The following is a 10,580-nucleotide window of genomic DNA, read 5'->3' as shown; positions in this document are numbered from 1 at the left end:
ACTCTCCACCACTAGGCAGTGATTACCTCCCTGATACCTCCCACCTCTGCTTATAGTGCCCTATGCATGACCCCCCCCAACACACTCAGTAATACCCTGAGGGTAACACTTGCTATGCATCCCATGTCTATTTAACCACTAAACTTTAATCATTTGAAGGCCAGCATTCATATATTATGGGGGAAACATAAAAACCAAAATAGCAGATCTACAATCTCACAAGGCGTTGCGTTGCAATGCGTTGTGGGCTTGTAGGTCGGCTATTTTTGGTAAAAAAGCTGTCCAAGTACAGTTGCAACTCAGGTTCGTTTCACTAAGAATAAAGGGTTTAAGTGTTTTTTTAAAGGTCTTATTGCTAACGTTTTTATGTAAACAAATAAAAGAACACATTCACACAGCTTTTGAAAAGCTGTGGAATAAAATGATTGCCCCCCCCCCCCCCATTATTGTGTTTGGGAAATAATCATTTTAATAACTTTGTCTGGTCCAGAATTATTGTTTTGTTTACCTCTGTAAGCCGATGGCCGCCATTATTAATGTGTGCTTCCGTGTTTATTGGGTAAGGTAGTTTCTTTGCCCATAAAGGATGCTAGGAGGCAGCTATCAAGTTACTGAGTTCAATGTTGTCTATCTATTCTATTGCACCTTTAGCTCTGCAAGTGTACAAATGTAACCAAATGGACACGTAGGGATCCATTCGGTACAATCTCTGGCACATACACTCTACCATGGTGTGGATGCTCAATGTTGTGGTTAATTTTGCGCAAATCATTAGACAGTATCTTTGGATTCAGAGTTTCTCTAGAGACACACTGTATACAATCTCATCCATATGCATCTTTGATTTCTCCATACTCATATGAATCCTCACTGGACACCCATCCATAAGGAAAGACAAAGTGACATAATCAATCATTTATTTATAGTACCGAATCACGACAAGTTATAAGAAGACACTTTACATAATAGAGCAGGTCAAGACCATACGCTTGAATTCCCCCATGACCAAGCGCTTGGCCATGACAGCAGTGGAGAAAAAAAAACTCCCTCTTAACGGGCAGAAACCGCGAGCAGAACCTGGTTCTAGGTGTGCGGCCATCTGCCGTGACATAAGAGAAGCACATCATTTATTTATGGGTCCCCTGACCGCAAAAACCAAGGTTGGCTTTTGAAGAAGAGCGTGCCAGTGTTAAATAATTCACAGTGTATTCTGTGTGCCTGTATTTTGGGTTTGTTAGTTGGCATCGTTGCCGGTTAGAGCCAAGGAAGTCTTCTTACGTCTGTAACTGTGTGCGTAAGTTAGCGGTCTTTAGAGAACGTTGTGCTAAGACCTGACGCTTAATCCATTAAGACCGGTAACGCATCTGTGTCATTTTAAGATGTCTTTGGCTATTCAAAAATAGCAGATCTACAAGCTCATAGCACGGCACCGAGTGCCGCACTATGAGCTTGTAAATCAGCTATTTATTTATTTTATCTTGGAAAATGTTTGCAAATCTTTGAATATATATATTTTAAAGCAAACATTTGTAACTCAAATCTTTGCTTCTGGAGATTCTACAAATGTCTTCTAAATCCTAACAGTTTTTTGAAAAAACGTATGTTGCTATAATATTAGTGGTTCTCAAACTTTTTATGTCAAGGACCTCCAAAATTATATGTATTTGGCCGCGGACCCCCATCTCAAAATATGTTGTTCCAGGGACCCCCCAGAAGCAAAGATTTGAGTTAAAAATATATATATATATTCTAAAATTTACAAAATAAATCTTTTTTTTTGTTTGTTTTTTTTGAATAGCCAAATAAATCTAGATACTTTCCCGGTCTTCACTGGTTAAAACTGATTTATACGTTGTCTTATGATGACGTCAGTGGCCTTGTGGTTAGAGTGTCCACCCGGAGATTGGGAGGTCTGGGGTGCCCAATGCGTCCCTGCTTGGCACTCAGCATCAAGGGTTGGATTTGCGGTCCCTGTGACATACTAGCATCATATCCAAAGTACATCAAGCTGCCTCACACTAAGGAAACAGTAGATAGGCTCCTGGCATGATCCACATGGCTCGGCTCCCACGGCTTACATACATATGATGGTGTTCCGCACCGGAAAATAGCCTAATCTACAAGCTCACAACGCGTTGCATCGTCACTAGTTGTGAGCTTATAGATCGGCTATTTTCGATGCGCGCAATGACTCTTAAACCGGGCTTTTTTTTACACATCAGCAATCTGCCAGCCTCTCCTGCCCAAAGTAGATTTTTGGGCTGTGCGTAGCTTTCACCGATGCTCTATACAGCTCAACTATTGTGAGGCGGGTTTGGAGGGAGGCCAGGCGGGGGAGAAATGATGTCGTACATCAGGCGACATGACACCCTAGCTGAGAGCTTTTTCTCCCCGTGATTACAGGGATCTGTGATTGCAGAGCCAGTCAGCACTAGCATCGATTAAACCCTAAAACCCTTTGTTGTTTTTATTGCCGTTGATCAATTGGTGGTTTGCTCTCAGATTCATTTTGACAAAGAGATTCACCAGGGATATGACAGATGTTTGGAATGCATTGGAAATGTAAAACTAGGATAAAAAATGATTCTATTTGTACTTTACTTGAGTATTTCCAAATGCCAATACTTTTACTTCTACTCCACTACATCTCAGGCAAATATTGTACTTTTACTACAGTACAATTATTTTAAAACCATAGTTACCAGTTACTTTGTGATTTTGATTATTAGCCCCTATATACATTTCGGCCATTTGAAAATAGCCGATCTACAAGCTCACAATGTGTCTCGATGCGACGCATTGTGAGCTTATAGATCTGCTATTTTCAAAAGATTTTACTACAATTGAAAACTTGAAATGGATTCTGTATAATGAGTACTTTTACTTTTGGTACTTTGAGTACATTTTGATGCCTGTACTGTTGTACTTTTACTCAAGTAAATTTTGAAATCCGGACTGTTACTTGTTACAGAGTACTTCTACATTGCAGAATTGGTACTTTTATTTAAGTAAAACATTTTAGTACTTTTTCCACCACTGTCCATCATAACAATTCCACTTGTGGGATTTCAACTGAAATAGCTTGCATTTCCTCAACTGTCCACAAGATGGTAGCAGGGACTAATAGTGAGAGTGTAATGTCTCCTCCAGGTTGCTCTGGGGACAGTCACCAATGTGGACGAGGCGGTGAAGTGGCTGAGTTACACCTACCTGTACGTACGCATGAGGGCCAACCCACTGGTCTACGGCATCAACCACAAGGCCTACACGGTAGGTTGTGTTACTGAGGCTCCCTCTCTGCTGCTATTCTGCTGCTAGATCTGCTATTCAAAAATAGCAGATCTACAAGTTCATAGCGCGGCACCGAGTGTGAATGAGCGCTATGAACTTGTAGATCTGCTATTTTTTGAAGAATCGTGAAAATGTGTGCACATTTTTTATGTATATATTTTTTTAAAGCGAACATTTGTCAACTATTTTGTTCCAGGGACCTCCAGAAGCAAATATTTGAGTTACAAATGTTCACTTAAAAAAAATACATATTCAAATATTTGCACAAATTGTTCAAGATTTTTCAAAAATAGCAGATATACAAGCTCGTAGTGCGGCACCCAGTGCCGCGCTACGAGCTTGTAGATCTGCTATTTTTTAATAGCTCAAAGAAGTATAAAATAAGGGTTATAGCTAAAATCTAAAATGACACAGCTATGCGTACCCGGATTGAATGGGTTAAATGTGTCTGTAACTGTGAGAGTGTAGGCCTACACTTGTAACCAAATGGACCCTTGGTTATATCCTCGACTTCCATGGTGAGCATCATGGAAGTTGAGAATGTTTTCACCAAAGCATACAGATTCAAGTTCATCTTTTCTCTCTCTCTCTGTCTCTCTCTCTCTCTCTCTCTCTCTCTCTCTCTCTCTCTCTCTCTCTCTCTCTCTCTCTCTCTCTCTCTTCATCCCGCCTTTCACATAATTTGCGTGTGTGTGTGTGTCTGTCCTATTGTGTGTTTTATGGAGCGTTTATAAACGAACACAATTGGCACAATTGGGGAGGGAAGCCGGGCGGGGAGGAGGGTGATATTTATCATTGTACGTACTCCTACGGGCTGGGGGGGGGCGGCGCCTGTCAGCAGGGAGTGTTGGGCGGGAGGAGTAGGACGAAGGCCCTACGTCCTCCCGGTGGGGGCTCCTCACTGGCAGGTGAGCCAGTTGGATACAACAGCAGTGACAACACAGAAACGCGTGTGGGAAGGAATTAATTTGCGTAACGACTAAATTGGGGAGAAAAAACTAAAAGTCAACATGAAACAAAAGTAAAAACGAATGAACAATGAAAGTGTAAAAACCTTGCTGTGTGTTCCAGATGGATCCAGGCCTGGAGCTGTACAGGAGGGATCTGGTCACAGCAGCTGCCAGGAAGCTGGACAAGGCCCGGATGATCCGCTTCGAGGAGCGCACCGGATACTTCTCCTCCACGGACCTGGGCCGCACCGCCAGCCACTTCTACATCAAATACAACACCATAGAGGTATTGGTTGAGCGCTACATCATGCGCATGTGGACACTTTTGTGTTGTCGTATCATTCACCTTTCAGACGTCACCTCTGTAATTCAATTCATGAATCCATTATTCCAACGTTCTCTTTGGACTCCTTCAGAACATCTGACAGTAGGCCTACACCTACAGCACACTTAACACATTGGGTGCCAGAATTTTATAATAACAGATTACGTTCGGTGCCAGAAATCTCACCGTTAAGCTGCGTGGCGCTGTTTAAGCTGTAGACTCCAAGACGAGAAATCCATGTGAAACAAAGCATGCGTTCATTTTGCACGATGGTCCTGGCTAACGCCTGGAACGATAACATCTCTCACGCAAGTAACAATGGTGGAGCGATCGTGCATACAAAATGAGTCGTTTTCCCCAGCGTAAAAAGTTTCGGCGTTATAGGGGTTTTAGAGAAGGAGATAGAACGGAAGCGGATGGGAGCCATGTTTTTTGACACGGTTATCCATCTGTCCTTTCCTTCTCAGAATCACCACGGGTGATTCCAGAGCTGCTCCAACCCCTCCCGTATGGAAAAAAACAAAAAGACTGAAAACACGGTTCAGACCGTGTTCGGCTCCAAAGCGCTACTCTGTGCAAACACGGTTCAGACCGTGTTTGGCACCCGATGTGTTAACAGTGAAGTGAAGTGATGAAGTGAACGGAGGTGACGCAACTCTCCTTATATGGCTCTTATATTCACGCTGTTGATACTCTGCAGCTTTTGTAAGTGTCGGTGAGAGGTGCGAAAGAGGCGGTTGTTTTTTGATCGATACGCGAGGTAGAAGCACTCTCACAGGCACGCAAGCAGCTCAAAACAACCGGTCAAAGGCTCTGAACTAGTAGAGCTAGTGGCGCTCCACTGAGTCTGCGCCCCACCTCCAGTACACCCCTGGGTACATCTACTGTGTGATACAACAACGTAGTATATCTCCACTGAACAGCCACGCTTTAACTCTTTAAGACCGGGAACGCATCTGTGTGTCATTTTTAGATTTTGTTGGGCTATTCAAAAATAGCAGATCTACAAGCTCATAGCGCGGCATGAGCTTGTAGATCTGCTTCTTTTTTTTTTATCGTGAAAATGAGTGCAAATCTTTGAATATATATATTGTTTTTAAAGCAAACATTTTTAACTCAAATCTTTGCTTTTGGGGGATTCTATAAATGCCTTCTAAATCCAAACAGTTTTTTGAAGACACTTTTGTTGCTATGATCAGTGGTTCTCAAAAATTTTCATGTCATGGACCCCCAAAATGATATGTATTTAGCCGCGGACCCCCATCTCAAAGTATGTTGTTCCAGGGACCCCCAGAAGCAAATATTTGAGTTAAAAATGTTCGATTTGAAAATATATATATATCAAAGATTTGCACAAATGTTCAAGATTTTTTTTATTTATTTTTTTATCCCGCGATTTTTGTAACCCATTTTTTTCACCCGGTGCCAATTTCCTAAGTGATCCTGGGCACTACACCAGCCCTACACCAGTATTACACCTGTCACCCCACAGTAGGGAGGCCAGGGCCGAGCTCATGCTTCCTTCAGGCATGAGAGCCAACTGACCTTCTTGTCACCTGACAGGGGGGAGTTTCCCTGGTTGGACGTAGCGCGTGGAAGGAACACGTTATTCCAACCAGTTCCCTTCCCCTCCATCAGGCGCCCCGGCTGTCATGGGGGAGGCGGTATAGTGACCAGGATTACTACATGTTTTTGTGAGGGTATTAACTACCCTAGGAGACACGGGGAGAACATGCAAACTCCACACAGAGTAGGCCCTTTCGCCAACCCCACCTAGGGTATGGGCGCTGATGACGCGGAGGAGAAGACACGCCCCCAGTGCCCACAGCGTCCCCGGCGGGAATCGAACCCAGGACCTTCTAGCTGTGAGGCGACAGCGCTACCGACTGCGCCACCGTGCCCCAATGTTCAAGATTTTAAATAGCAGATCTACAAGCTATCTGCTATTTATATATCCAATGTTCAAGATTTTAAATAGCAGATCTACAAGCTCATAGCCCGGCACTCGGTGCCGCGCTATGAGCTTGTAGATTTGCTATTTTTGAATAGCCCAAAGAAATCTAAAAATGACACACAGATGCGTTCCCGGTCTTAATGGGTTAACAAATAGAGGCTTTGCCGTGCCAACAGCACCTTGCCTGTAGAGTGCGTGTTGTTTACACCCCACTCCATCAGATGGTGATGTGTTAGGATAGATAACCGTGCAGACTACTTTTTCAAAAGGCACACATATGTCTCATACACTGTTGTTGTTGTACTACTGCAGCATTGTTTAGTTCTCCTTGGCGTTGCTGCCATGGCGATAAGGCCTCATAAGGTCATTTGCATTGCGTGATCGCCTTTATCTGTGTGTCTCTCTATATATATATATATAAAGAAAGTAAAACCTTTGGCATTGATTCTAACTGATGTGTGACATGATGGTTCCCATGCCTCTGTATTCTGTGTCTTGATGTGTTAATGCTTTATGTAAAGCATTTATTGTTCCATGTGATTTGATAACTTGCAGGTAGGGATCACAATAATTCTTTTTTTTCAAATCATCATTTGAAGATTTGCTGCTCCATTCACTTCTTGTTTAACTTTTTACTGAAAAAGGCTGTATCTCGGCTCCTGAGCACTTTTCTTTTACTATGTATTTTTGGCTGGCACAGTTTGCAATTATTTTTTTTATTTCATTGGCACTGAATGAGTATCGTGAAATTGTCCATTATACGCTGGACCTGAGTTGGCTCTGCTCTTGGACCTTTGTCCGTCTACACCAAATCCAAGCCAAAAATAGCAGATCTACAAGCTCGTAGATCTGCTATTTTTGGCTTATGTTCCCCCCAGAATTTGGATGCCGTGGGCGCATGTGTACTAAAGTAATAACGTTGTTAATCGCAATCATTTTGGCCACAATAATCGTGACATGAAATGTTCATATGGGCCCATCCCTACCTGTAGATCAGAGAGAGACTTTCTTCTCTAGGAATCTCACTGCACTCTGAATTGCCTTGTCGTTGAAATGTGCTACACAAATAAACGTGCCTTTTCTTGCCTTGCCTTGCATTGCCACGAAGACGTTCAACGAGCTGTTCAACTCCCAGAGGAACGAGGCCGACATCCTCAGCATCGTGTCCAAAGCCGAGGAGTTTGAGCAGGTCAAGGTGAGAGGGAAGGGAACTACAGCTGTGTTCAGAGTACCATGTCTGTAACCAGTGTTGCCAGATTCTGTGAGAGAAACAAGCAACCAGGTCTAGGAAAACCAGCCCAAAAGAAGCGACTATGGGCCACATGAGCACTTTAACATATACATCAGCTATTTGAAAATAGCAGATCTACAAGCTTACAACGCATTGCAATGCGACGCGTTGTGAGCTTGTAGATCGTCTATTTTCAAATAAAATCTTGCGGGGAAATTATAATAAGCAGATATGGCAACCCTGTCTGTAACATGCCTGATTTATACTCCATCGTACGATGGCCCTAGCCGATGTACAAGCTTACAAGAGTCCTAAGGCTGATTATGAATCAGTCTTTAGACTCTTGTCAGTTCCACTGTCCTTATTACTGTGACTTATTTTGTGTCAGGCTGGTCTGCCTGATGTGTTCTGATATGATTTGCTTGTTTTGAATATACAGTATGTACCGTAAAAGATCCAACCGTAGCCGAGGCCTTTATTCATTTATATATTCTTGTATTATTTTACGGGAGAAAAAGAACAGGTACAGGCGCACAAAAAGAACATTTTGATTGATTTATTCATTTCTGATAAAATAAGAAGCAGACCTTAATCGGAGACTAATTTAGCTTATTTATTTATTTTTATTATAATTATTTTCGATTATTTTAGTCATATTTAATTGCCTATTTACTTTGTTAACTGGGGTCCCACAGGGGTCTTTACTTAGCCCTCTCTTTTTTCCGTCCACACCAACGACACCATGTGAACTTGCAGATTGGCTATTTCGGCAAATGTTACAATACGATATACAGTTTATTATTAACACTACGAAGGCCAAAGCACTCAATTGACGAGTACTGTACTGTACATCATCACACATGGTGCGAGTTTTACACGTGACGTTTCCCAAATACATGTGCTTCAAAGATCTGCATTCTCTGAAAAAAAAAAAAACCTAACTCGTAGGAAAGAGGCAGCAGACAGTTTTAGCACAGATGTCCCATGGGCTGTTTTGCATTGAAGCACAAAGTGACATTAGAGCGACCGCAAAATTCTGCATGTGAGCCAGAACGCTGTTTTCTCTTGAAAAGTGAAACTCAGAAAAGCAGAGCTGTGATTCAGATTTTTTTTTCTGTTTTAACCCATTCAATCCGGGAACGCATCTGTGTCATTTTAGATTTTAGCTATAACCATTATTTTATACTTTGGCTAATCAAATTTACTTTGAAACATTGTAAAAAAAAATCTTTTAATATATATATTTTTTAAGCGAACATTTGTATCTCAAATCTTTGCTTCTGGGGGTCACTGAAACAAAATATTTTGAGATGGGGGTCGGCGGCCAAATACATATAATTTTGGGGGTCTTTGACTCAAAAGTTTGAGCACCACTGATTATAGTAGCCTACAACATAAGTTTTTCAGAAACCTGTTAGGATTTAGGCGACATTTGTAGATGCGTTCCCGGACTTGAATGGGTTAACCCAGCCTTTATTGGGGACCAGCTTTTTTTACAGTATTCGCACGTACGTGCAACACCCCTGGTTATTGTTAGAAGAGACGGTTGTTATTTGCGACCTGCTTTGTTTGTTGGAGATTTTAATACGGTATTCATTGTATTCCCTATAAAAAAAGGCAATAAAAAGACAATTATCGTGTGTGTTTGTGTGTCCCTTCCTACGTGTGTGTGTGTGTGTGTGTGTGTGTGTGTGTGTGTGTGTGTGTGTGTGTGTGTCTGTGTGTGTGTGTGTGTGTGTGTGTGTTGTGCAGGTGCGTGATGAAGAGATGGAGGAGCTGGAACAGATGCTGGCCAACTACTGTGAGCTGCCGGCGGCAGGCGGCGTGGAGAACGGCTACGGCAAGATCAACATCCTGCTGCAGACCTACATCGGCCGAGGAGAGGTGGACAGCTTCTCCCTCATCTCGGACCTCTCCTACGTGGCACAGGTCACTATGACACACACGCACGCACACACACACACACACACACACACACACACACACGTTGCGTTCAAACTAGCAGCCTGTCAACAAAGTGACAGGCTACAAGCATGGGTTACAGTTCTCAGTCACCACCACTGATGTCAGTCATTTGGATTAAATAGAAGCCAGCATGTTTTTTTTTATATCATAGTGGAGAGAGAGACAGGGGGTGACACGCAGCAAAGGCCATCGGGCTCGGGAATCGATCCCACAACTCGCTGTCAGGCTGTGAGAGCCTATAATGTACAGTATGAGCCTTAACCACTAGGCCAGTGGTTTTCAACCCTTTTCGTAACAAGGTCTGTTATTTATTGGGCATTTGAGCCACGGACCACCATTTGATGAGATTTAGACTCTCAGACGCAAAACGTAGAATATTTCGTTGTCGTTGGATTAGATTCTGTCCACAATTCCATGCTGTAACTCAATAGGAGAGATGACAGGCAAACGTTAGGCTGCCCTAGCGTGTCTCATATCTGGCATAGAGGGGCGGGTTCAAAATCTCCCGAGAAAAAATCTATGAGATCCCATTGGTTCACCGATCTGTCCGTCAGCCCCCGCCCCGCCCCATGCCCCTCCTCCTCCCCAATGTGCAGCATTGAGAGCCCTGACGTCACAACATTTGGAGCGACGACCACTGCACTCTGGTCGGTTGGGGAAATGAAACACTTCCTATTCCACGAACGTCAACAGGCTGGTCTAGGCTCTTATTTTATAGCTAAACTAAAAAATAAAAGCCTGGAGATCGAGGCTAGGCAAACGTTGATCAAAATAACAATTCTCAAGTAAAGCAGATGTTTAACAATAATTTAACTAACCATTTGGTTTCATTTTACGCTCTCAAGAGTTAAAGATCTACCTAAG

The 10,580-nt window shown here is 42.8% G+C and overlaps 1 protein-coding gene across 1 annotated transcript in view; it reads left to right on the top strand.

Moving 5' to 3' along the window:
* The window catches only part of LOC308083633 (activating signal cointegrator 1 complex subunit 3-like), a 256,275-nt gene that overhangs the window by 173,997 nt on the left and 71,698 nt on the right, over window positions 1-10,580 (top strand). Inside the window, exons 17-20 of the mRNA XM_080425948.1 lie at window positions 3,151-3,270; window positions 4,363-4,527; window positions 7,629-7,715; window positions 9,504-9,680. Of these exons, the coding sequence (XP_080282074.1) occupies window positions 3,151-3,270; window positions 4,363-4,527; window positions 7,629-7,715; window positions 9,504-9,680 (549 nt within the window). The remainder of the gene's footprint in view (window positions 1-3,150; window positions 3,271-4,362; window positions 4,528-7,628; window positions 7,716-9,503; window positions 9,681-10,580) is intronic.

This window comes from Gymnoscopelus braueri, assembly GCF_963280865.1.
Source record: "Gymnoscopelus braueri genome assembly, chromosome: 4".
NCBI lineage: Eukaryota > Metazoa > Chordata > Actinopteri > Myctophiformes > Myctophidae > Gymnoscopelus > Gymnoscopelus braueri.
The sequence above is the reverse complement of the archived record's forward strand: the minus strand, read 5'-3'. Positions and strand labels throughout refer to the sequence as shown.